This window comes from Pelodiscus sinensis, chromosome 30, assembly GCF_052426305.1.
Source record: "Pelodiscus sinensis isolate ZL-2025 chromosome 30, ASM5242630v1, whole genome shotgun sequence".
Taxonomy (NCBI): domain Eukaryota; kingdom Metazoa; phylum Chordata; order Testudines; family Trionychidae; genus Pelodiscus; species Pelodiscus sinensis.
Genome location: NC_143081.1, coordinates 4,932,071 through 4,957,922, shown reverse-complemented (window position 1 = coordinate 4,957,922; position 25,852 = coordinate 4,932,071). Strand labels below are relative to the sequence as shown.

The window sequence follows — 25,852 nt, the reverse complement described above, 5'->3', positions numbered from 1 at the left end:
CTTGCACATTCAAGGTGGAGATGAACATACAATAATTAAGCCTAGTTTGGTTGTACTTCATCCGTATGCTACCTACAGTACCAGGCAGGAGGTCGGGGTTCCTTTGAATGCTGGGTATGGGGAAGGGCTCCAGTATTTCTAGTTACAGCAAAAGCAAAACCTGTGGGTCATTCCTGCTTCTTCCCTCCCATCATTCTCCTTACTAAACCCAATTTACAGCAAAGCGAGACTTGGTGATTCTAGTCATAACTACCAATCAACTGCATATCGTGTACGATACCTATTATGTCAATATTTAGGATACATTTTGCTGGGCCAAAATATTGCAAAAGTGCTTAATTAATAGTTTTCCGGATGTCTCTGGAATTGTTCTTATAAAAGTGGGATGCACTAGGACCAGGTTGTTTCAGGTCCAATTGCCCTGGTCTCGCTGTCCTGTACAAGTTATGCAAGATTGGGCAGCACTCCTGACTCTCCCCCACCCTCTTTGGCCTTATTTGCATGTGTCCATGAGTTCCCCAGAGCTGAGTCACACCTAGGCTTTGCGAGAGATCCAAGGACCGGATGAGGAGGAGAACTGGGTGCCAGGCCAAAGGGAAGCTCCTCACCCGGCTCTTACAAGTCCCAGGCCTGTTTGCTTGGTTGGTTTCTCTGCTGGAGCTCCCTGTCAAATATTCCCTCCTGGCCCAGCTCCCCCTCTCTCCTTCAGCTTTTAGCCACCAGGCAGTGACCGGAGTGACTGTCTGAACCAGCGTCTGTCACATCCGTCAGGAAGTCTGTACCCCCTGTCCAAATCCAGCATCACAGGCTGCCATATTGCAATGAATGTTAGTTATTGCTCCCAGTGACCCTGTTTCTGTCCCACAGACACACCCCATGGCAAGCCAGGAACAAGGAAACCAAACGTCTGTCACAGAATTTATCCTCCTGGGATTTGGGGATCTTCCTGGCCTGCAGGTTCCTCTCTTCTTGCTCTTTCTCGTGATCTACCTGGTGACCATGGCTGGAAACGTTGTTGTCATAGTGTTGGTTGTGACTGATCGACACCTCCACACCCCCATGTACTTCTTCCTGGGCAACTTGTCCTGCTTGGAGATCTGTTACAGCTCCGCACTTCTGCTCCAGCTGCTGGCCGGGCTACTGACTGGGGACTGGACAATTTCCTTCACTGGGTGTCTCACACAATTTTACTTCTTTGGTGCTCTGGGAGCCTCAGAATGCGTCCTCCTAACAGTGATGTCCTACGACCGGTATCTAGCCATATGCAGCCCACTGCACTATGCACCCCGGATGAGTGGCAGGTCTTGCCTCCAGCTTGCCATGGGATCTTGGATAGGCGGCTTGCTTGCTTGTTGTATAACCACAGTGCCAATGTCCCAGTTAACTTTCTGTGGCCCCAACGTTATCGACCATTTCTTTTGTGACCTTATTCCCCTTGTAAAACTCTCCTGCAATGACCCTGTCCTGGTGGACACATTGGCATTCACAGTCGCCTTGATTGTCTTACTCGTCCCCTTCGTACTCACCTTGGGGTCCTACATCTGCATTCTCAGGACCATCCTCAGAATCCGCTCTACGATTGGGAGGCAAAAGGCCTTTTCCACCTGCTCCTCCCACCTCATCGTGGTGAGCATTTACTATGGAGCTCTCATGATTGTCTACATGTTCCCAACCACCAACCTCCTGAGCGACTTCAAGAAAGTTCTCTCAGTCTCCTACACCGTCCTGACGCCCCTGGTCAATCCACTCATCTACGCCCTGAGAAACAGAGAGGTCCAAGAGGCCCTGTGCAAAGCTTGCAGAGAATTAAGAACATAAGAACATCCACATTGGATCAAATCTAATGTCCATCTAGCCCAGTATCTTGTCTGCAAAAAAGTGGCCAGTACAAGGTGCCCCAGAGGGAGAGTACACAAGAGGTAATCCTCACTGATCCTTCCTCTCTCACCCATTTCCAGACAGAGACTAGGCACACCATTCCTACCCATTCTGGCTAATAGCCATTCATGGACCTAACCTCCATGAATTTTACTAGCTCTTTTTTGAACCCTATTAAAGTCCTACACTTCACCACATCCTCTAGCAAGGAGTTCCAGAGCTTGACTGTGTGCTGAATGAAGAAAAACTTCCTTTTCTTTGTTTTAATCTGCTGCCTATTGATTTCATTTGGTGACCCCTAGTTCTTATATTTAGGGAATAAGTAAATAACTTTTCTTTATTTGCTTTTTCCACAGCAGTCATGATTTTATAGACCTCTGTCATATCTCCCCTTAGTCTCCTCTTTTCTAAGATGAAAAGTCCTAGTCTTTTTAATCTCTCCTCACATGGGACCCATTCCAAGCCCCTCCTCAGTTGTGTTGCCCTTTTCTTTACCTTTCCTAATGCCGAGAGATCATTTTTGAGATGAGGCAACTACATCTGTGCTCAGTACTCAGTTAAGGGTTCTAAGATTCTGGCCCTGCGGGTTGCGTAGGTAAAAATGGAATAGCTGCAGAACGGGCTGCGTAAGGGAAAGCGGAGAACAACTCCCGCTATTACTGTTCCGCACACACAGCGACACAGAACCTAGTAGAGATTCTACAAGAACCCAGCCTGCACCTCCGCCTTGCGCCGCCTGGGGGCAGCAGTGACCGTGCGGCAGTGTCCTTGATACCCGCAGACACCGCCCTGTATAGCTTCGCCGGATACACACAGCGAGAGGGAGCCTAGGAAAGGCTGGACTGAAACTAACCGCGTGGAGAACCGGTCTGGCGTTACCAGCCCCAGGGAGGAGCAGCCGCCAGTCCAGCGTCCCTCTGCCGCAGGAGGTGTTCGCCTCGCCAGGTTGGAGCGGGACCCATAGACTCGAACACTGGAACTGGAAGGGCCCTGCAAAGATCCTCAAGCCCAGTCCTCTGCCCTCACGGCAGGACCAAGCACCGTCTAGATCCGCGGTGTCCAGCGAATTCTGAACTTGCGACCTAGCCACACTCAAGCAGCCAAAGAGAGATTAGTGATGAGCGTGTTGCACACTACGGATCTAGGTGCACTTAAAAGTAGACGCTGTCCCCGAGGCTTTAAACTCACAACTCTCGGCCTATAAGGCCGACACACTGGCCCCTGAGCTGTTGATGTATCTGGGAGTTCCTTTATCATTTCTCCGACAAGTGACTGGAACGCCATCCCCTGCCCAGAGCTGCAACCATAGGAGTGGCCACGTTGGGTCAGACCCGAGGTCCTTCTAGCCCACAGTCCTGTTTGCCGGCAGCGGCCAATGGCAGGTGCGTCAGGAGGAATGAACCCAACAGGGAATTAGCAAGTGGCCCGCCCCGCTTGCCAGATACTTTGCAATCGACGGGCAGGGGCACGTCTCTGTGTCCGGGTCGGTGCCCGGGGAACGTTTCCTGGCAAATGTCGGTTCCAGGTGCGCTCGGGCGCCTGCAGAATTCCGGGGGAGCCGAGCCGGGCAGGGAACGGGGGAGGCTCCGTCCCATATCGGGCCCGGCTCCGGGATTGATTCCGCCCCTTGGTATCTAGGGGGCTCAGGGAGGCGGAGAACGCTGGATTTCCCCGAGTGAATTAGGCCTGGAATCTCAAAGGTGCCCGAGGGAGCCCGGCGCTGCCCCGCTGCCCCGTCCCACCACGTCCCCCGCGGAGATTCCAGTCCCAAGGGAGGAGGAACTAGTGATTTCAGGAGCAGAAATGCCACGTGGGTTGGAAAACGCTTCTGGCAGCAAAGCGCCGTCAGACACCGCCCTTCCCCGGGCTGATACCGCCCGGCGTGTGAGCCGGGGCCATTGCCCCCAGGGCCTGGCTGAGCAGACACTGACTGGGGGTCGAAGGGGGGGGGGGAGCAGGGACAGTCCCAGACTCGCTGACCCCTCACTCCTGAAGACTGATCGCTGATTCCTACCTGCGCCCGGACAAAACCCGCCTACGGCTGCGGGGGAGAAATTCTCTGGCAGGGGGCGCTGGTGAGTCGCGGTCCGCACGGGGCAGGCGTTGGGAGAGTCGCGGAGAAAGGAGCCGGGGTAGAAATGTGGGTTCCCCAGTGAGGGGGAGTGCGATCGGGACAACGCAGGTGCCTCGCTGCGGCTGCGCATCCCAGTCCGGGTGAGCGGCCAGAAATGGGCCAGCGGCTTGGGCTACTCACCGCATCGAACTCACCGAGCGCAGCGGGAAGCGATCGGGGGGGAGTTACAGACACGGTGCGAACTGGGGCTCGCGTGTCCCAAGCGGCGTAAAGAAGCAGAAATCTCACTAAACCGCCCTGAGCCCCCTGGCCTGGAGCTGCAAATCCCGCCGAACCTGACCCGAGAGGGGAAATGTTCGCACCTCCGGGGTCACAACAAACACGGATCCAGCCCCCCCCCCCCAAATGAACCGAAACCCACTAACGCCTGGGAAAATATTTCCCTTCACCACAGCCGATCCCCAGGAACCCCTAGACATTCATGACGAGCTAAGTGACGTCATTTCTCGGTGTCTCCCCAGAGCTGTAAGAGCCCATCGGGACCCCCCGCGCTGTGCCAGGCGCTGCACAAACACACCGGGAGGGGGACGGAGACTCCTGCCGGAGAGTCCATGGCAGTGACTCGGCTCGTTCAGGGAAGGTGTTTGTGTCTCTGATAAGGCGGGGAATATGCAAATAGCGGTGACAGACGCCTGCTTAAAATGGTCTCTCTCTGCCTAGGCTGCACCCAGAGAGACACCCCGCAGCCCCCGGTGTCTGTGCAGTTACCAGCCAGCTCTGCCCCTCAGCAACTGGGAACATGAAATTTTGGGTCTATTTAGTGTTCGTGGTGGCAGCTTTGCCAGGTATTTTCTAGCTAAATACGCTGGAGAGAGGGACGGAGATTTTGTTTTGCATGTTTGATATTAATGCTTCTGTCGCGCCTTTGTTCCCAGGTGCCCGGTCCCAGGTGCAGCTGGTGGAGTCCGGAGGGGATGTGAAGAAGCCCGGAGAATCTCTGCGCCTCTCCTGCAAAGCCTCCGGCTTCACCTTCAGCGATTACTACATGAGCTGGGTTAGGCAGGCTCCGGGGAAGGGGCTGGAGTGGCTCGCTGATATCAGTGGCAGCGGGGGTACTATAAACTACCTTGATGCCGTGAAAGGCCGATTCACCATCTCCAGGGACAATCCCAACAACCTGCTGCACCTGCAAATGACCGGCCTGAAGCCCGAGGACACCGCCCGCTATTACTGCGCTATATACACAGCGACACGAAACCTATTGACGCTCCTACAAAAACCCAGGCTGCAGAACCCGCAGCCGCCTCGCAGGGAATTGACTGTAGCCTGTCGGGGCTCGGCTGCTGGGTGAAGCAGGCAGTGGGCGTGACAAGGGGAGCTGCTGTGCGCTGGGACATGGCTGAGCTTGTGTAGGTCTGGCCCCACGGTGGGGAGTGCAGCCTGCGGGACCTGACTCCGAGCCGTTCGGGGTACGCGGTTCTAAAGGGGGATCGGTCACTCCGGGTCTTTTTACCCTTTTTAATCCGGCCCTGGCGGTCGGACCCGGTAGGGAAAGTTCCACGCTGCGTGCCTGTTCTCATGTCCTGTCATACGGTGTGTGACAGACACAGACAGACCCCGCCCTTCAGCGATTTCCCAGCTGCCCATTGGCCGGCGGGCAGAGGAACCAGCAGCGGGACGTTCCGTGTCCAGCCGGACTCTGGAACCCCCCCGCCAGGAGACAGATCAACGCGATGCTGCGTCACACCCGCCTGGGTCCCCCCGTTCGACTGGCCCCGCCCTCGGCCCATTTCCTTGCTGCTCACCACAAAGCACCTTACTGCTGTACGGCTGGTGACTGTGTGTCCATTGGCGGCGCTGTGCAATGGCTGGGAGGGGCTCGAAGGGGAAGACCCCCGCCACCACCACCTCCCCGAGCAAGAGCAGCAACTCCAATATTAGGAAAACTAGGACTGAGAGACAGAGCACCAGCCTCAAGACTTTTTCTTTCCCTGAAGTGGGTGCTCTGGCGTTTATAAGGAGACCTGGGTTCAAATCCCCCACCCCCTCCCTCACTGCTTCAAAGCTGTTAAGCAAAAAAAAAAAAAAGAGGGGGGGTAGGAGCAAAAAAGTTGTTTGGGACTGCACACTAATCACCAATGCACACACCCCTCCCCCTGAGAGAGGCCCCCTTAGTGCCCCCCATCCCAGTTCACTCCCACTGTCTCAGACCCAGACCCTCCTAGCACCTCCCCATCCCAGTGCACCCCTCACTGCCTCAGACTGAGGTCCACCTAGTGCCCCCCCATCCCAGTGCACTCCCCTCTCCCCCTGAGGCAGGCATTCTCAGCATCAGGAGCCCCGCTCTATCAAATCTCCCTCCTGCAGAGCCAGGCAGGGAGGAAGAATCGTACTTTTAAAAGGGGCTGCTCCTGCCTCCCAGACCAACTGCCTCATCTCGCAGCTGGTAGGGGAGGCATCAGGTGGCAGCTGTCAGTCTCTACTGGTCAGGGCTAGAGCAGCACGTGCTCCACTCCCACCCAGCCCAGCACCCCCCTAGCATGGAGCCCAGCAACGGCCCCCTCCTGCCCCCCCTTCACTAGACTCTGCGGTGCTCCTCAATCCCCTGCCCCCGCCAGACACGGCAGGGAAAAATTGACCCGATGGAGCCGCAAATACTGAACTGTCTGGAGATGCCAGGGAGACACAAATGCAAGAAAAAAAATGGATCCAGCTGTGACCCCCCTGTAAGTTGCCTTGGACGGTGACTCTCAGTTTGAGAAACACTGCCTCAGGGTCTGGCTACACTACAGTGTTATTTCAAAATATCTTATTTCAAAATAGTTAATTTGAAATAAGTTAGTTCAAAATAACTCGTCTACACACAAAATGCATTTCGAAATAGCACGTCCGCACTGAGTGGATGCTGAATTGCATTTAAGGCCAGCCAGAGCCAGGTCCAGCAGGGCATCAGGTCAGGACTTACTTTGTGTGGCTGCCGCCTGAGGCTATCTGAGGCCTGTGCTTAAAGGGACCCTCCCCCCCACAGGCGATTCTCAGGCTTCCCTGCTTGCTTGCCTACCTCAGTGAGGGACAGCAAAGCATTTTGTCTCTTCCTGCTCTGGTTGCCCTCACTCAGGACACCACAGTCTGCAACATGGAGCCGGAACTGCCCCTGGGCACTCTGATGCTACTCATGGACTTGCTGCTGTGAGCCTGGCTGCACTTTCTGCAGGCTGCCATCTGGGAGGTCCATTGGGAGTCTGTCAGTATCCAGAAAGCCCTGCAGGAGAGCTTCCACCCTGAGGAGCACTGAGAGCCCCCTGGTCTCCTGCACTGAGTGCTTGTGCCTCATTCCTCCCTCACGTCCCCCTTCCTGATGTCAAATAAAGTACACATCTTTTCATGAACACATACTCTCTTTATTTAACAAAACTGGGGGGGGGGGGGAGATGAACTCTGGTGAGACTGGGGGAAGAGGGCAGGAAAGGAGAGAGGGTGGGAGAGGGGAGGGGGAAACCTGGGACAGAGTCAGCTTTAGGAAGTGCAGGGGCCCAATTTGAACAGTTTTGATGGGGCCCTGGCAGCCAGGATTTTTTGTTGAGGGGAAAAAAACCCCAAAACACTGCACACACAAAGGCTACGTCTACACTGGCATGATTTTCCAAAAATGCTTTTAACCAAAAAAATTTCTGTTAAAAGCATTTTTGGAAAAATCGTGTCTAGATTGGCAGGATACTTTTCCGCAAAAGCACTTTTTGTGGAAAAGCATCTGTGGCCAATCTAGACGTGCTTTTCTGCAAAAAAGCCCCAATCGCCATTTTCACGATCTGGGATTTTTTGCAGAAAACAGTACTATGCTGTCTACACTGGCCCTTTTGTGCAAAAGTCTTTCGGAAACAGACTTTTGCCCGAACGGGAGCAGCATAGTATTTCTGGAAAAGCACTGATGATTTTACAGGAGATCGTCAGTGCTTTTCCGGAAATTCAAGCGGCCAGTGTAGACAGATGGCAAGTTTTCTGCAAAATCACATGATTTTGCAGAAAAGCTTGCCAGTCTAGACAAAGCCAAAAAGTCTCAGCCCCTTTGAATCCCCAGCTACAGAGCAGAGTCATGTCCTGCCTTCCCGCCCCCCACCCAGCTTCACCAGGCACCCAAGTGCTGCTGTTTTCTCTGAGCTTTGCACAGGTCATGTAAGGGAGGGGCAGAACCCCTCCCCCATAAGGGCCAATGAGACTAAATGTCTGAGCTAATAAACGACTGTGTCACACGCTAAACAGAGCTACACACACTGGGCTTTAGGATGTGAGGGTTCAGAAAATTGGTTTGTGGTATGTGAGGGGCTCAGGGCAGGGGGTTCCAGTGTATGACAGGCTCAGATGTAGGGTCTGGGGGAAAATAAATAGTCACATGAACCTTAAAGGGAAAGGGAGTGAAATGGTTCCCACCCTCACCAAAGGGGCAGAGCCACAAGGGGGCAGCAAAGTGTCACGCGGGAGCACGAAGCGTTTCTTCCCACAGACTGACCCTGGGCACAGGCTCCGGGAATTCCCGCCCCAGCGCCCAGGGCTGGATTGTCCCAGGGAGGGTCCGACCGCTCCGCCCCCTTCCCCGCCAGCACAAGGGCAGCGCCCAGGGACCCTCGGAGGGTTTGGCAGCCGCAGCGCTCGGGCCCGTTTCACCCGGGCGGGGGGAGTCGTTGGTTCTATTCTCGCTGTGACACGTAAGGAGCAGCACATGGTACCACTGCTCAGTATTGGGGGTCACTGGAGCCGGTGGGACCTAGCCCATGTCATAGCTGCTGAAGGTGAAGACTCTTATCACCAGAGCAGGCTGGGTGTGGGGAGGGGAGCGGAGGCGCAGCTGCCTCTGGCCCGGGGCACCTCTGGTGGGGGAGGGGTATGCTGGGGGCCTCTGCTCGGGGCGGGGGGATGCTTGTAGCTTTGATTGAAGGGGGCAGTTCTGGCCACGGGGAGAGGGTGCGGTGGAAGGACTGGAGAGGGGGCTGGTCTCTTCCAAGGGGGCTCCACCCACCGCCCACACGCTCATGCCTGCGGCTCGCCTGGGCAATTTCAAGGCGTCCAATGGCTTCCGACTGCAGTTACTCCGCAGTTGCCGGGCCCCGGGGCCATTTTAATAGCCTGGGGGCCCTGGGGACTGTCCCTGTTCAGTGTGTTTGTGCGAGTCCTTAGTGCTCGGTGGGGAGGATGGGAGGGCGGAACATCGGGAGGAGCGTTTTAGAGATTGGCCTTTACTGACACTGTCTCGGTTCTGATTGCACCTTACTAGATACTGGCCCCTAGAGCCGCGGGCAGATTGGGAGCCAGGTGGGACAGTTCTGAACTTGGGTTCTGAAGAGGCTCAGCCCTTCAGTTAATCACCAGAGCTGGCTCACTCCAGTTCTACTTAGCCGGGAGTTACTTCGCACTCACTTGCTATGTCTACACTACAATTGCAGGTGTGTTGTTAGAGGGCTGGTGCCTCCCACACTCTGGTTCTTCTCATGGAAACAGAGACCCGCCACAGCAGAAGCCAAAAGGTGCAGAGAATTCGATGTTCACCGGGTTGGCTTCCAGCAACCATGACTCCATGTTCCTGTTTTTGTTTTCCCAAATTACTTCCTGCTTGCCCCCAATGCAAACTGTAATATCCTCAGCTATAACTTAACCAATCATGGTCCTGAAATGAACTGACCAGTCCTCACATATTATAATATAGTTATCTAACCAATAATATCCCACCGCCTTAATTGTCCTACATCCAGCAAATCCGTTATGCAGGAGGCAGAAACAATTAAAGAGTCAGCCAGAGGCCATACAGATAAATAATAGATAAGGGAGGCAGGTCATAAAAAAATTAAAGAAATGAGGATTTCACAACTGCTGACTTGTGGGTTCTTGCCAGAGGAAAAAGGGAGGAACCCAAGCTTGAAAGAAAGAAAGAAAGAAAGAAAGAAAGAAAGAAAGAAAGAAAGAAAGAAAGAAAGAAAGAAAGAAAGAAAAGGGCCGGAGCCCGCAGCGGTCTCTGGTCGCTTGTTCATTTCCCTGTCCTGTGACCCAGCCACAAGGCCGCAGCGGAGCAGAAGCGCTAAGACTCCTGCGCTCTCCGCCCCTTTCCTAGGGCGGTACCGGGGTGTCGGACTTTATGCAAATCTCCCGCCAGGGCCCGGGTTAAATCGCAGCCCCTGGGTTCCCCGGGACCCGCCTGCCCAGGGGCTGAAGCGAGTTTCAGTTTTTCCTCCTTCTCGTTGCTCCGTTTCCCAGGATGGACCCCGCGGTGTCGCTGCTGCTGTTACTCGCCCTCTCGCCCTGTGAGTCGGGAGGGGAAACCCGGGGGATGATCAAAGCCCCAGGGAGCGAGCTGAGGATTTAACTGTAACGGTTCGTGTCTTTCAGGTGTCCGGTCCCAAATCCAGCTGGTCCAGTCCGGGCCGGGCGCGGTGAAGCCCGGAGAGACCCTCACCCTGACCTGCGCTGTCTCGGGTTACACCATCACCAGCGGTTACGGTTGGAGCTGGATCCGGCAGCCCCCTGGGACAGGGCTGGAATGGCTGGGGCGGGGATATTACAGCAGTTCCAAGTGGAACACAGACTACAGCCCATCCTTCCAGAGCCGGGTCACCATCTCCCTTGACTCTTCCAAGAACCAGTTCTCGCTGCAGCTCCGCTCGCTGACAGCTGCTGACACCGCCACCTATTACTGCGCCAGACACAGTGACACAGAGCAACGCAGGGACCGTACAAAAAGGGGAAGCGAAGGCAGCACAGACTTTCAAGCCTCTAACGCTATCAAGTATCTGTCTGGATAAGCAGCAGATCACCCCTAACCTTTTCCGCTAGATGGCGGTAAAGGGGCACCTCTGTTTTCACTCGAGCCTTTCACACCTCTCGTCAAAGCGGGGTTAGACTCTGGCCAAAAGAAGGAAGACAGGGGAGGAGGGAAAATTCCCGGACTCCTCACTCAGTTCATATGGGATCGCACTGGTGAAAAGATAAAAAGAAAGAAAGAAAAATGACTTAATCGAATCTAGCAAGATCTCTTGCAGGGAAAGTGCCGCGTGTTTGTTTATCAGCAGGTGGCGCTGTAACGCAGAGAAGAGCCCCCTGCTGGTACATAGATTGATGCTCTTCCAAAAGGGCTTTGGGAGCCAGGCCGTTGGCTCCCGTAACACCTGACAACAGCCAGTCTCTCAATCCCTGTGTGAGGAAACACAGTCACTGCCGGCTTCATTCCCTCTAGAGGTCCAAAAGTGTCAGGAGGATCCCAGGACCCCGTACCGGCGCTGCACAGACACCCAGGCCGGGGCACTCTGACCCCTGCACCAGGAGCTCTAGGGCGAATCAGTCAGATCATTGACAGGAGTAGCGCGTGTCTCTTATAAGCCGGGGTATGCAAATGTGGGAGTGTGACGTAGTGGGGGGTAACCTGCTAACTCTCTGGCTGCTGTCTGTAGTTCCACGGAGCAGACAAGCGATGAGTCACTATGCAAAGAGGGTATCCCAACTGGTTTGGCCAGCTGACCCCCATGGAGAGGAACAAAGGAAGGTGGAATGCTGCCCTGGCTGGGGGGCAGGGCTGGAGGAGAGTTAGTTAGTTCCTGGCTGGAAAGCAGGGGAGAAGGAACTGGGGAGGGGGCTGGGACTCCCCTATCTCAAGGGGGGCACTGAGGCCTCTTAGCCCCCAGTTCCTGTAACTAGATTACATCTGTGCTGTGCTGTATCGTGGAGAAGCAATAAACCATCTCCATTCTACTGGCTGGTGCAGTCTGTTTGTGCCATTTCGGGGTGCAGGAGATGGGGGACCCCAACGCGTCGTCACACTGTCAGGAGGATCCCAGGACCCCGTACCTGGTGCTGCACAGACACCCAGGCTGGGGCACTCTGACCCCTGCACCGGGAGCTCTAGGGCGAATCAGTCAGATCATTGACTGGAACAGCGCGTGTCTCTTATAAGCCAGGGTATGCAAATATGGGAGTCAGTGTCCTCTTTAAATCTGTCCCTGTCTCTGCCCAGGCAGCACCCGCAAGGACAATTTGCAGCCCCCTGGGTCTGGGCAGCGATCAGCCAGTCCCCTGAGAACTTTCCCTTCCAGCACCAGTGACAATGACGTTTTTGCTCCCAGAAATTTTGTCTGTTGCGACTTTGCAAGGTATTTTCGTCCTCTGAATAACGACAGATGTGGAAGCATATTCAATTCTCCTTGTGCTGACACCAATATGTATAACAGGTCTGTGTTCCCAAGTGCCGGGTCCCAGGCGCAGCTGGTGGAGTCCAGAGGGGATGTGAGGAAGCCCGGAGACTCTCTGCGCCTCTCCTTCAAAGCCTCCGGCTTCACCTTCCCAGACTACGGCTTACACTGGGTCTGACACGCTCCCGGGAAGGGGCTGGAGTGGGTCGCTTACATTAGTGGCCCAGTGCATCAACTATACGTTATTCCCAAGCAGCCTAAGGGCGATTCACACCATCTCCAGAGACAATCCCAACAGCCTGCTGAGCCTGCAAATGACCGGCCTGAAGGCGGAAGACATGGGCCTGTATCACTGCCCAAGACACACAGTCCAGGACTTTAAAAGGTTTCAAAAAGACCTAGATAAATTCATGCAGGTTAGGTCCATCAACGGCTGTTTGCCAGGATGAGTAGGACTGGTGTCCCTAGCCTCTGTTTGTCTGGAAATGGATGACAGGAGAGGGATCATGTGGTGGTTACTTGTTGCCTTCACTCCCTCTGGGGCACCTGGCATTGGCCACTGTCATTAGACAGGACACTGGGCAAGATGGACCCTTGGTCTGACCCAGCCTGGCCCTTCTAATGTTACAGCCAGAGACCAGTAGGGAGAGTTTTGAGCAGAGGGCCCACTCATTACCCATGGCGGGTGGCCAGCAGTGTGGAGGGTGCTGGCACCAGATGGACACTCTCTTCCTGTTGCAGCCACCCGCCTGTGGTCACTCTGCAGTGTAACACGGTCGCTTTCCCCAGTGATCATTGCACAGCACAAGTGTCCCTGCTGCTGGCCACTTCTGGGCTGCGATGCGGACCGTGGTGCCAGGACAGACAGGAAGCAACCCCCTTAGTCTCCTTGTCACCCTGCAGCAGCGCTACGCAAGGCCTGGCATTGCACAACCCAGCGCTTTGAAAGCCTTTGTCCAAAAGCGCAGAAGGGCGGGGATGTAGCGACACAATAGCGACCGGGCTGTTTTCGTTCCTGCCCCTGAAGAGCGGATACTTCATGCAAATCAGCCACCTGGGGTCTTGTTTATACAGAAACTCCCAGAGGTTTTGGTCCGTCCGCAAACTGTCTGGGAGGCTCAGTTCCTGTAACGTCCTCCCGCGGAGAATGAGGAAAGCTTCGGTCCTTTCCCTTCTCCTCCTGCTGTGGCCCTGTGAGTTGTGCTGGGAGGCAGCGGAATGCAGAGATTTGTCTAACGCCGTGTGTGTGTGTGTGTGTGTGTATATATATAGAGAGAGAGTTGCCTGCGCTCTAAATTCTCCTTCTCCCTTTCTCCCCAGGTGCCGTTTCTCAGCTGCAACTGACCCAGCCCGGACAGCAGGTTCTGAAACCCTCAGGGTCTCTCCGGCTGACCTGCGCTGTTGCCCGTGTCCCCATCACTGACTCCTATGACTGGGCGTGTATCCGTGGGGCACGGCCGGGCCAGCTGGAATGGATGGGACATATTAACGGAGCGGGTAGTTCGCACATTTCGCCGTCATTCCAAAACCGATTGCTCGTGTCCCGGGACACGTCCAGAAATGAGGATTATCTGGTGCTGAGCGCTCTGAGCACTGCAGACAGCGCCACGTATTATTGTGCTGCAAATAAATATTACAGCCGCACAGCGCTACATCCCACTGCAAAAACCCAGCCATCGGCATGCGAGGGAGAGGCAGCGCATCTGTCCACTGTACAGAGAGTGGGGACTTGGCGTATTCTAGGCTTCTGTTACTAATTTAAGCAGACTAGGTGGGTTTCTGTCTGTTAATAAAATCTTTCTGCTCATGCTTTTAATAGGAAAGTCTGGATGGATGGATGGATGGATGGATGGGCAGACTGATGGATGGATGTGTATGGGTGTGAGGGCAAGTTGGGGTTTCCCCGATCCTGCACCCCCGTAGCAGCCAGAACAGTCTCCACCAGCCAGCAGAATAAAGAGGGGTTTATTGCTTTTCCAGGGTACAGCACAGCATAGAGCAGGCCACAGGGTCAGGACGTCTCAGGCCCCTTGGGTCAGGGGTCCATCACCACTGGCCCCCAGCTTAGCCTGTCCTCTCCATGCTTCCCAGACAGACACTGCCCCCCCAGGCCCTGCCCCTCAGCCAGGTGTTGGTCTCCGCCTTCCCCCCTTTGTCTCTCTTCCTGGGAGGCTGAGCTTAGGTGTCTGGGTTAATACACATGTGGGAGAGTCAGTGAGAATCTCCCATCCCAGCGCAGGGGGACCCCGGTTACAGAGCAGACACCACCCCCACTACAGGGATGGATGGTTGGGAGAGTCGTGGCAGGGGCTGGAAACCTCGGTCTCGTTTAAATCGATCAGGCCCCTGACAACTGCCCCGTTTGCTTCCCCGACCGCTGTCAGTGGTTCTACTTAAGGGCACGATGGATGGGCGCAGGAGACAAATGGGACGGACTTTCTGAGCACTAAGGGACCCAGCTGTGGGGGCTGTGAAGGGGTCCGGGGCTCTCTTGTGCGCTGGGAAGGACTCGGCCCAGCACTGAGATGCCGCGTGACGGAGCCGCGGACTTTGACTGCCCGGGAAAGTTGACAGGCGGGTTCTGCTGGGAGCAGGGTCACAGACCCGGGGTCCGATCGCCACGTGGAGTCAGAAGAGCCTCGAACCTGCAGTGTCCGCGCAGGGGGCGAAGCGGAGATCGCGCGGCCGGTTCCAAGTCAGTTTACCCAGCGATTCGGCGCACGCGCCTCCGCGTCCCTCCAGCTTAATCTCCCACCTCCCAGTCCCCAGGCGAACATCCCTGCGCCGGCTCAGAGCCGCACCGACCCGCTGCCCAGGGGCTGGGATGGGAGAGGAGGCCAAATAACCCGGAAATCAGCTCCATGGCCACGCGCGTGACACCAGCCGGCCGGGGGATAGCTCTGTCTGGAGCCGGGCACTGCCGGGCAGAATGCGGATGGGGACTGAAACCCCCGATCTTGACCAGCGGCCCCAGGTTATCTGCGCTCCCCAGCGAGAGGGTGAACTGCCCCTCCCCCAGTCACTGACCCCAGGGACCGAGCTTCCAAAGCCCGGCAGGGTGGGCTGGGGGCTGTAGAGCTGAGAGTTGCCTCCGCCTTGCTCATATTTCTTCTTCCTTATGGGTCAATTTTCATTCTTTCATTTCACATCAGATTTAAAACACAATTTTCTGCATCTCGTGGCAAATCTCTTCCCGCATCTCGGAGTCTCCCGCCGCTAAACCACGGGACTGTGACCGGGCCCCGAATGTCCCCTCTGAGGGATCCAGAGACTTCCGGGGAGCTGTTTGTGTTTCCTTCTCACAGGCGCACTGGGGCCCCCATCGCTCCGAGCCTGGCGCTGCACAAACACAGTCCGGGCTGTCTGTCTTCCACGGTCAGAGTTTGTGTTATAAGGAGGGGATATGCAAAGAGGGGTGAGGGGTTGCTATTTAAATGCTCCCGCTCGCTGCCCAGACTCCACACGGGCAGACAATCCGCAGCCCTGTCACAGTTACCAGCCAGTCCCCTGGGAACTTTTCCTCCAATAACAGGAAAAATGGGACTTTGGCTCCATTTGCTTTTCACTGTAGCGGCTTTAGAAGGTATTTTAGCCCAGTAACGGCAGTGGGGGGAGGGGGGGACGGGACATCACACTGTTGGCTCTGACATTGCAGTGATTTGTAACCTGTCTGTGTTCCCAGGTGCCCGGTCCCAGGTGCAGCTGGTGGAGTCCGGAGGGGATGTGAAGAAGCCCGGAGACTCTCTGCGCCTCTCCTGCAAAGCCTCCGGCTTCACTTTCAGCAGCTACTGGATGGTCTGGGTCCGGCAGGCTCCCGGGAAGGGGCTGCACTGGGTTGCTGCGATTAACGCAGCTGGGTCGAGCCAGTGGTATTCCCCGGCTGTTCAAGGCCGAGTCACCATCTCCAGGGACAACCCCAACAACCTGCTGCACCTGCAACTGACCGGCCTGAAGCCCGAGGACACCGCCCGCTATTACTGTGCGAGACACACAGCGACACGATCCCTGCGGCTGCTCGTACACAAACCAGAGCTGCGGAACTTCCCGCGTCTGCCGCACGGGGGCAGCAGAGACACGCGCAAAGTAGCCCAGCCTGGGGCGCAGGAGAGCGTAGGCAGGTCAGGATGGGGAAATTCTGACGTCATGAATAAACTGTTTAGTGTCCTGAATACGCCCCCCACTCTGAACTGGGAGAAAGATGCGGTTTGTGCGGTGCAGGGCCAGGGACAAGCCTGGAAACTGTCTTCAAACAACGAATAAACAAACCTCCTGCCCCCGGTGCCTCACAGGAGGCCAAAAGAAACGGCCAAGTTACATGAAACTTTAGGGAAAAGAGCGAAATGGTTCCCACGCGCACCAAAGGGGCATAGCTACAAGGGAGCACGAAGCGTTTCTTCCCGCAGACTGACCCTGGGCACAGGCTCCGGGAATTCCCGCCCCCAGCGCCCAGGGCTGGATTGTCCCAGGGAGGGTCCGACCGCTCCGCCCCCTTCCCCGTCAGCACCAAGGCAGAGCCCAAGGCCCCTCTGGAGGGTTTGGCAGACACGACGCTCTGGCCGATTTCATCCGGGCGGTGAATCATTGGTTCTGACACATCAGAGACATGAATAGGGGGCTCAGTGAATTTTGCTCGAATCTGGGATAGAATCCGCATTGAGTCAGGTCACCTTCAAAATGGGGATGGCAGGCCAGGGCCAATTCGAAGTTATGCTCCTGCCGTCCCAAAGCGACTGATCTCCAGCGCTGCCATCAAAGCTCTCCGGGCCTATATAAAAAGGCACTAACCCTTCTTCCAGCTTGTGGTTATGGGGGGAAAGCAGCGGCCAAAACCTCTCGAGAAATGGAGCCCCTTGTCCTTGGGAATATCAGGCGGAGATTTGCCAAGATCTCTAGGGGATTTGGGCGCCAAGTTCCCCCCTAGAAAGTCAATAGAGCCACCTAACTGCCTACCTAGTGACAGCCGTGCCTCCAATCCAAAATCAATAACCAATATCCAAACGTCAATAATCAGTAGCGGTTGAGTTTGGGTCACATCAGGGACAAGTGGTGGGGGGGCTCGAACAGGGAAGAGGCGAAATAACTGGAGTCCCAGAACTCAATGTCCCATTTCTTCGGCTCCTCCTTTGTTTGCAGGAATGACGGCTATCGGTTTGAATTCCAGTAGGAGCCCAGAGCAGGCGTACAGACAACTGCCTGGGGCTTGCAATCAGTGCTTGGGGCTAGACCCACAAGGGTAGAGGTCCCATATTTGAACTTTCAGAAGAGGACACTCCTGAGAGGGACGGTACCTGTATCTACCCACTCACGTTGAATTAACGTGTTGAAAGTTCACATACTGCAACCTTACAAGGGGAATCTGACACCAGACCGCCTCCTGGCATGCCTACATCCGTCATACCAGCAGGATCCTCAAAGCCTGCAGCCTGCAAGAACCGAAATCCTCCAGGTGCCTCGCGGGTAATATGTACCCGGTATGAGAGGCAGAAAGCGAGTCTCTCTATCGCCCCGGGTCTAGGACAGTCTCTGACTCTCCAGTCTCTGTTCAAACGAGTTTCTAATTACTTAGCGCAAGAGCAATTGGAGTCGTCTGAGTTTTCACCCTGAATGAATCAATTCCTAGAACCGCCCCCGCATCAAGTTCTGTCGGGAATAGAAACACTCCCCGCCCAGTGCGCACGGATCCAGGAGACAGGGTTCGAGAGCGCAGCGCGCAGGAGAGACATAAAACCGAGGCTCGCGTTGTGGCTTGCGGGGACCGTTCCTGAGAGACGCAGAGAACAGAGCGGGATCCCCTGACGCGCACTGGTGCATCGCCCTGTGAATCGCCCTTGGAGTGGAACAAATACTAGCGACAGCTTGGGGGTTTCTCCATGAGTCAGTAACACAGGACAGACCCTCTCTCCACCCGCCTTTCCATAGCGCATGGCGCTGCTCAGAGCGGGAGCTGCTGACTTCCTCTCGGAGCCAGGCTGTGCCAAAGGGAGAAGCAGGGGCGAGGGGGCAGCAGAGCCAGTTACCGCGGGGCTCAAGGCGTTTCCTGGTGCCCGCTATTCAGGGCGAAGAGGGAATTTTACAAGCAGGGAAAGGTGATGCCCTGAGACACGGCTCCTCCCCGGCCACTGAGCCACTGTCCGGCGCTGCCTGGCCGCTCTGAGGATGGGCACCAGGGATAACTATCCTTCCCCCCATCATGTGAGAATCACCAGCCCCTCAATCCTATGTGAGGAAACACATAAGAATGGCCGTACTGGGTCAGATCAAAGGTCCATCTAGCCCAGGAGCCTGTCTGCCAACAGTGACCAATACCAGGTGCCCCGGAGGGGGTGGACTGAAGACAATGATCAAGTGATTTGTCCCTTGCCATTCATCTCCAGCCTCTGACACACAGAGGCCAGGGACACCATTCCTACCCCCTTGCTAATAGCCTGTAACCTCCATGAAATTATCTAACTTCTCTTTAAACTCTGTTATGGTCCTAGCCTTCACAGCCTCCTGTGGCAAGGAGTTCCACAGGTTGACTATGCGCTGTGTGAAGAAGAATCTTCGCTTATTAGTTTTAAACCTGCTACCCATTAATTTCATCTGGTGTCCTCTAGTCCTCATATTATGGAAACTAATGAATATTTTGTCTTTATCCACCACACCATGCATGATTTTATAGACCTCTATCACACAGGCACTGTGAGGAGCTGCTCCTGCCTCCCAGTGTCTGAAAGTGTCAGGAGGCTCCCACTTCCCTGTGCCCGGCAGTGCACAGACACCTAGGCCGGGGCAGTCTGACTCCTGCACCCGAAGCCCTGGGGAGCGTCAGTCAGATCCCTGATAGGAGCAGCGTGTCTCTCTCATGAGGGGTGTTATGCAAATGAGGGGCTCAGTGTCCTGCTTAAATCTCTCCCTCCCTCTGCCCTGGCTGCACCCGGTGGGACAATTCGCAGCCCCTTGGGTCTGGGCGGTGACCAGCCAATCCCAGAAAAAACTTTCTCGCCAGCACCAGGGACAATGAATGTTTTGCTCCTTGTCGTTTTGGCGGTCGCGGCTTTTGACGGTATTTTCTTCTGAAAAACGGCAGAGGTGGAGAATTATTAATTTCCGCTTCTGTTGGCACCAATATTTATAACCGATCTATGTTCCCAGGTGCCCAGGACACAGGGACACAGAGCGCAGCGGGGCTGGTACAAAAATGGGAGGCGCGTTGTCTGGGATCACTGGGGCCCGGTCACACTCAGTCCGCATCAGAAGCGGGGAGACACTGGCCGAGGGGGGTGAGGAGGAGAAGGGAAAGGAGGCGAGTCAAGCTCCGCGGAGCCCAATCCCCTGTCTCGGAGCAGGGCCCCGCACGGAGGGTCTGACTGAGACGCTCCGCCGTGCGCATCGGGCCTGGCCCGGTCTCCCACAGAGCCCGGCTGAAACCAGCGTCGCTCAGACTGCGGGGCTGGCCCGGCAGGTGGCGCCAAAACGTGTCTCCCGCCGCCCTCTGCAGCACGTGCTGTTAGAACGCGGGGCGAGCGGATTATTTACCAACCCGGGGCGATGCGATTTCCCGGGAGCTCCTAGGATCTGCGGGGAAGGCCAGAAATGCGGGGTTCAGAGAGACGGGAATGTGGATGAAGCAAAATGCAGGACAATGTAGCACTTTAAAGACTAACAAGATGGTTTATTAGATGATGAGCTTTCGTGGGCCAGACCCACTTCCTCAGCCCACGAAAGCTCATCATCTAATAAACCATCTTGTTAGTCTTTAAAGTGCTACATTGTCCTGCATTTTGCTTCAACTACCCCAGACTAACACGGCTACATTTCTATCACTATTCTACAGGGAATGTGGATGGAGTGTGGGGGCCACAAGGGGCACAGGGCCCCAGTACCCTGGCAGGATGGGCAAGGGGGCAGGGCCCGAGTACCTGAGCACCGGGCAGCAAGGGACCCGACAGCAGCCAGTGAGTGGTGGCGGGAGGGGGGAGGTGCTGCGGGTGCCAGGCCCCGAATCCCTGAGCGGCCCGGTAATTGCAGGATGGGCCTGGCACCCGTAGCACCTCCCCCCTCCCGCCACCACTCACTGGCCGCGGCGGGAGCAGCACAGCAACACGCCCCCGGCTCCATCTGCTCCCCTGCTGGTTCGTACCGGGGAGGGGGAGAGGACCACACCGGTGGGAAGCCTGTGTCCACGTGGCTTCCCCGCCGGTGACAGTGAGCGCCGGGGCATGTTGCCAGGTGCACCCTCTCCTGCTGCGCCCCTTTGTCCCCGGCCCTGCTACTTTCCCTTAACCCACCACCCCTGGGGGAACACTTGAGAGAGGGTCCTGGGCTCTGTCTATCGGGCGCTGAGCAGCTGAAGAGCCGGGTCTGGCTGGACAGGGGAGAGTGTAGACCAAGGGCAGTCAGGGGCGTGGCCCATCCGGAGGGGCGGAGCCGCGTGTGCACGTATGCAGATGTGTGCGCGAGCGGAGCACTGTGGGAGTGGGCGCGGGCTGACGAGAGGGGCCCTAATTTGCAAGCGGGGCTCTGGGTGGGGTCTGGGGTCAGGGGAGGGGCAGCTGACAGTAGCGGGAAGCGGTGCCGGCGGGGTTGTTTGGAGGTGGAAGTGGGAGCCACCGTGATGTGAGAGTTCGGGGCGCTTCAGGCTTGGCGGGGGCTCCGAGACAAGACTTTATACTTACCTGGCAGGGGAAATATCACGATCAGGAAGGTGGTTTTCCCAGGAAGAGGCCCATCTATTGCACTACGGGTGAGCTGACCCCTGCGATTTCCTCAAGTAGAGGAAACTCGACTGCACAATTTGTGGTAGTGGGGAACTGCGTGCGCGCTTTCCCCTGGTATTGTTGTTGAAAAACAGATAATGTTGTTTCAGGAATACAGGATTAAATCGAGAGAAACGGTTCTTATCTATTCTGCATGCATGTGGGGGATATTTAAATCCCCCCCGGATTTCACTATTACAAAGTTTAAAATTAGCATGCTCCTTTTGTAAAAGGGGCCAGTGTAGACGTAGCCATGCAGATAAATACTGTGAGATAGATTTCCCCAAAAGCTAACCCTGTCGGAATCTGTAAAGCGGGGCACTGTCTCATGCTGGGGGTTGTGTTTTCTCCGCTTTGAAACTTGCACTCGAGATTCAGTTTATCATCCCTGTAAAGCATCATCAATTTATTTCCCTGCTGGGTTGGGCTCGTTGCTTGTTTCTGTTCCTTTGTATTCCTCTTGTCGGTAGGACAATGGTCTGAAACCGCGTGGTACTCCTACCCTCTGGGAAGTTCTGGTCCAAGCTGCAAGCTCCCCACCCGCACTCAGCTCTGGGCCTGGCTTGGATGTTGGCCACCCCCGAGTAACGCAGACATTTAGGAAAACGAATGTCGAAAGAAACTGCCCGGGCCGCTGTCAGGCCGCGGAGTGATCTAACAAAGCGGCCCACTCCAGGGTCTCTCTGTCCCCTCATGGGTGTTCTGGTCTCCGAACTCAGCCGTGGGTTCAAATCCCGCTCCGGGCGCCGCCTTTGCTTCCTGTGCGGGGAAGTAACCGCATGTCCATGTCCCCCTGTCATTGCAAGGACACGCGCTTAGGAATCTCCCGGTTTGGGGCACCTGTGGCTCGTTTCCCAGAGAGTCCCTGGTTTCTCCATCACATCTCTGGGCACTAAAGAGCGAACGAACCGACCCCTGCTTTGAATGCCGCGCGCGCTATGCAAATGAGGGTTTTGTTTCCTCTCCAGCACAGACTATTTACGTCCTCTCGCCCCGTGGCCCTTCCCAACGCCCAGCCCGTGTCCATCCCTCCGGCTCTGTGTGCGGGCGGGGTGGGGGGAGGAGGGCAGATGCTGCTGCACATTCTTCCCAGCACACACACGGCAAGTAGGAAATCGGCGCCCCTGGTTGCTAATGTTGCAGAAGTGACCTTGTCTCTCTCCTAACCTGTCACGCGAATGTCCCTGACTCTGTTCAGCTGCCACTAACCCGAACTCTCCGACTTCTAAAGCCCCTCTGGGGAGCCGGTGGACTGAACAGTTCAATGGTGCACAGGTGTGAACAGGGCATCCCCGCATAAATGACCCCACCCGGTCACACACCCCTTTGTGGCTGTTATCTCTCTAGTCATTTCCAATGCAGAGACACTTACGGGAAATGGACTGTGGGTCTCTGCCAAGGAGTCTGTATTATATAATTCACGAGCACTACCCGACCGGTTGGGAGCGGGACACTCAGCGTGGCCTGGTTTGTTGCTGCAGGTGGGTTGCAGGAGTTGTGTTCGGATTCTGTGCTGGGCGGTGCTGGCGGAGCAGGGTCACATTCCAGGGAATGCCGAGAACGAGGGAGGTTTGGTGTCTATTCATTTATTTCCTCCCAGATACTCGCAGAGACAAACGGGCTGGTGCATTCTGCGCACCCCCCACAACTCACAAATGCTGCATCGCCTCCCTATAAACACCATTCTCGAGAACCGCTCCCTCGGTCACCGGCTCGCCAGGTGCGCTGGGGATGGGAAAGGGGCGTTGGTCACATGCGGGTCCGATGGGAACTGGCGGTCGGAGTCCGATGGGGTCGGTGCTGCCCTTGGCGTGAGACCCGCTCCCCGTGCGCGGCCATCCCCGCGCGTGTCCTCCGGAAGGGGCGGTCAGGGACGGTTCCGACAGTGGATCACCGCCCGGGCGCCTCCCCTCGGAAGCGTCCAGCCCCTGCGCGATGGGAAGCCCCAGGCAGGCGGAGCAAGGTCCTGCGCGGCGCTGGGGCAGCGATCCCTGGGGACAGCTGCTGTGTGTGTAAATGGGGCCCCCTGTAGGGGGTGTTTCCCCTTCCCCCACTGGAGGGGCCGATCCGCACGCGCTGTCAGTCTCCGGGCGGCTGCGGAGTGGCCCAGCGCCCTGCGATTTTCAGCTCCCATGTCCCGTGCCAGGCTGAGCACAAGGCATTGATGCCCCAGAGGCGACTGTTCTGCGCACGCGCAGTGGGGGCTGATTTCCGTCCATGTCGAACTGCCGGGAAAATCTGGCGGGAATCACCCAGCAGCCCCCACGTGGTGTTGTGATTTCCAAGCATTTCAGCTGCAATGAGACAAAACAGCCTCTCCCACCCTCACCCCTCCCGCCTGCTGACGTCAGTCTCACATTTCCTCGCGCTCCCAGAGGCCTCTGCGGCCAGCTGAGGGTTCTGAGCGGCACAGAAGCGCTGAACCCCGCAAACCCGCTGGGTCTGGCTGGGCTGCCGGGGCTCCGGAGACAGCGGTGCTGGGGCACTTCGTACCCGGCTTCCCGCCACGGTACCGGGCCTCGCCCTAAGCTGGGAGCCCGTGGCCGGCCCGGGGTCACCGCGCCGGGGATTGTTTAATTATCTTTGCGCAGTGGCAATATTGTAGCAGATGAGGTTAATCCGAGGCGCGATTATTGCTAATTGAAAACTTTTCCCAATACCCCGCTGTGACGACTTGAAATACAGTCGGTATCGGCAATTTTTGGTGGTTTCTGCGGAGGCTGGACAGCTTTGTTCAACAGAAGAAAAAAGTAATGATTGTAATAATGTTGCTTATTGGTTATATCACCTGCCTTTACTTTAAGTAAGCTAGAGCATCCCAGGGCTCATGTCCTGCCAGTGGGCAACCCCGTGTTCTCTTTCAGCTGCTTCCCCCCTGCGACCCTCCCTCTCAGACCAGGTTCCAAACAGTCAGTGCAGAGAAAGGAGCCGAGTCTGCGGAACCAATCTGAGGTTATTTTCCCAAGTGTTTCCCAATATCACCCCGCCCCCTCCTCGACATGACCCAGCTCTGACTTCCCATGAGAGAAAAACCCCAGAACTCAGGGGCCATTTCCCCCTAGTGGCTCTGCCCTGCAACCGCAGCCCCGGGAACACTCGATAATCTCGGGAACACTCCAGGAGCGCACAGCGCTGCAATAGGTGCCCCTCCCCCCCTCCGGGTCCCGTCCAGTCCTACGCGTCTCTGCTCCACGAGGCACAGCCACCCCCCTCCCCCCGATAAAGCGGGTTTTCAGTATCGGAAATAAACTTCTCCCTGCAGCTGCGGTTCCTTCCCCATTTGCCCCTCCCGGGAGAGACTCCCGCCTCCGGGCATCCCCTGGGCACTGTCTGTGTCCATGGCAGGTTGCGGCACATTTTGGAGCAGCCCGTGAACCTGGAGAGAGACACCCGCCGGTTTCCAGGGGCTTTCCCGCTCAGATGTGGGGTGGGGTGCGGAGGACGCTCCCCTCCACCAGACAGCGCTCCCTGCACAGGGTCCCTCCCCCTGCTAGTGTATCCCCGCTAGGAAAACCCGCATGGAAATCCCTGGCAAGAGAGTCCACGGGTCCCCTGGCCCCCCCGAACTGCCTCGCACAGCCCCCTCCTGCCATTCCCTGTGCACTGAGATGAGCGCCCGGCCTCTCCGGGAGGTAAAGGGGAAATGCCGAGGGGGCGTCGCCACGTACTGAGCGCTCAGCCCGCGCTGTCTCTTATACCCGCTCTGGGGAACCCGCATGCAAATCCCTGCCCGGGGGTTCTTGTTAAATACTAGCCCCTGGTTCTAGGAGCCTCAGTCTCCGCCCAGACACAGACCTGCCCGGCCCTGCCCGCTGGGGAGTTCCCCTCAGTGCCTTAAAGGAAAATGAAATCGCTGTTGCTTTTCCTGGCCCTGTTCTCCGCCCCCGGCTGTGAGTGTGGGTTAGAAAACTGGGGAACTGGGGACGGGTCCAGGGATTCACTGACTGGCTAATTGTTTCCATGTTTTGTTTTTCCCTTTTCCGAGGTGTCCTCTCCCAGGTGCAGCTGGTCGAGTCCGGCCCAGGCGCCGTGAAGCCCGGAGAGACCCTCACCCTGAGCTGCAATGTGACCGGGGTCTCTCTCACTAGCAGCAGCTACCTATGGAACTGGGTCCGGCAGCCCCCCGGGAAGGGGCTGGAGTGGGTAGCTCGGATATACCCCTATGACGGGAGAAAGTGGTTTGCCGCGTCTCTGCAAAGCCGGACCAGCATCTCTGCGGACACGGCCAAGAACCAGTTCTCCCTGCAGCTGGCCTCCCTCGCAGCTGCGGACACCGCCACCTACTACTGCGCCAGGGACACAGTGACACAGAGCGCAGCGGGGCTGGTACAAAAAGGAGAAGATATTTGAAGATTGTAGCTGAAGCAAAATGCAGGACCATGCAGCACAGACTAAGACGGCGACATTTAAAGATATTTGAAGTCACTCCAACGTCTATTGCTGCTACTCGTTAGGGAAGCCCTAAGTACATGTTTAGAGAAGACAATGAAATAAGGTCGCTTCTTCACATAGAAAACTAAAGTCATGTCAGGGGTGGGATTTGAATCCACGCCCCCTTACGGAGACCAGAACACGCATTTGTGGGAAGGGTAAGGTCTTGAGTCTGGCGCCTTTGACCACTCGGCCACCCTGACAGTGACAGGGGCCCTTTTCTTCAATGTTGGAGTTGCTCAGGGAGGCCGAGGTGGAACTTCCCTTAGCGCCCCTCCGCCCCCTTTCCAGCCATTGCACAGCGCCGCTAATGGACACGCACAATCACCCTGCCTACGGCGGTGCGGTGGTTTGTGGTGAGCTGCAAGGAAATGGGCCGGGGGCGGGGCCAATAGAACGGGGGGACCCAGGCCGGATGTGACGCAGCATCGCGCTGTTCTGTCTCCTGGCAGGGGGGTTCCAGAGTCCGGCTGGACACAGAATGTCCCGCTGCTGTTTGCTCCGCCCGCCGGCCAATGGGCAGCTGCAGTAACTGAATGGAGAAAGCTGGGAAATCGCTGAAG

The 25,852-nt window shown here is 56.4% G+C and overlaps 1 protein-coding gene and 3 non-coding genes across 4 annotated transcripts; 3 read left to right on the top strand and 1 right to left on the bottom strand.

Annotated features, from left to right (window-relative positions):
• Positions 1–876: 876 nt before the first annotated feature.
• LOC149521030 (olfactory receptor 10A7-like) lies at positions 877–1,818 on the top strand. The gene has a single exon (XM_089774195.1). It carries the CDS (start codon positions 877–879, stop codon positions 1,816–1,818), a length of 942 nt encoding a protein of 313 aa, XP_089630321.1.
• An 18,951-nt stretch (positions 1,819–20,769) lies between these two features.
• LOC149521029 (U1 spliceosomal RNA) lies at positions 20,770–20,933 on the top strand. Its single transcript, XR_016348130.1, has one exon. It is a non-coding gene; the product is annotated as a U1 spliceosomal RNA (small nuclear RNA).
• A 2,504-nt stretch (positions 20,934–23,437) lies between these two features.
• Positions 23,438–23,578, top strand: LOC149521028 (U4 spliceosomal RNA). Its single transcript, XR_016348117.1, has one exon. It is a non-coding gene; the product is annotated as a U4 spliceosomal RNA (small nuclear RNA).
• Positions 23,579–25,383: 1,805 nt separating this feature from the next.
• Positions 25,384–25,492, bottom strand: TRNAL-CAA (transfer RNA leucine (anticodon CAA)). Its single transcript has 2 exons — positions 25,455–25,492; positions 25,384–25,429 (listed from the first exon to the last, which is right to left on the bottom strand). It is a non-coding gene; the product is annotated as a tRNA-Leu (tRNA).
• Between the last annotated feature and the right edge of the window lie 360 nt (positions 25,493–25,852).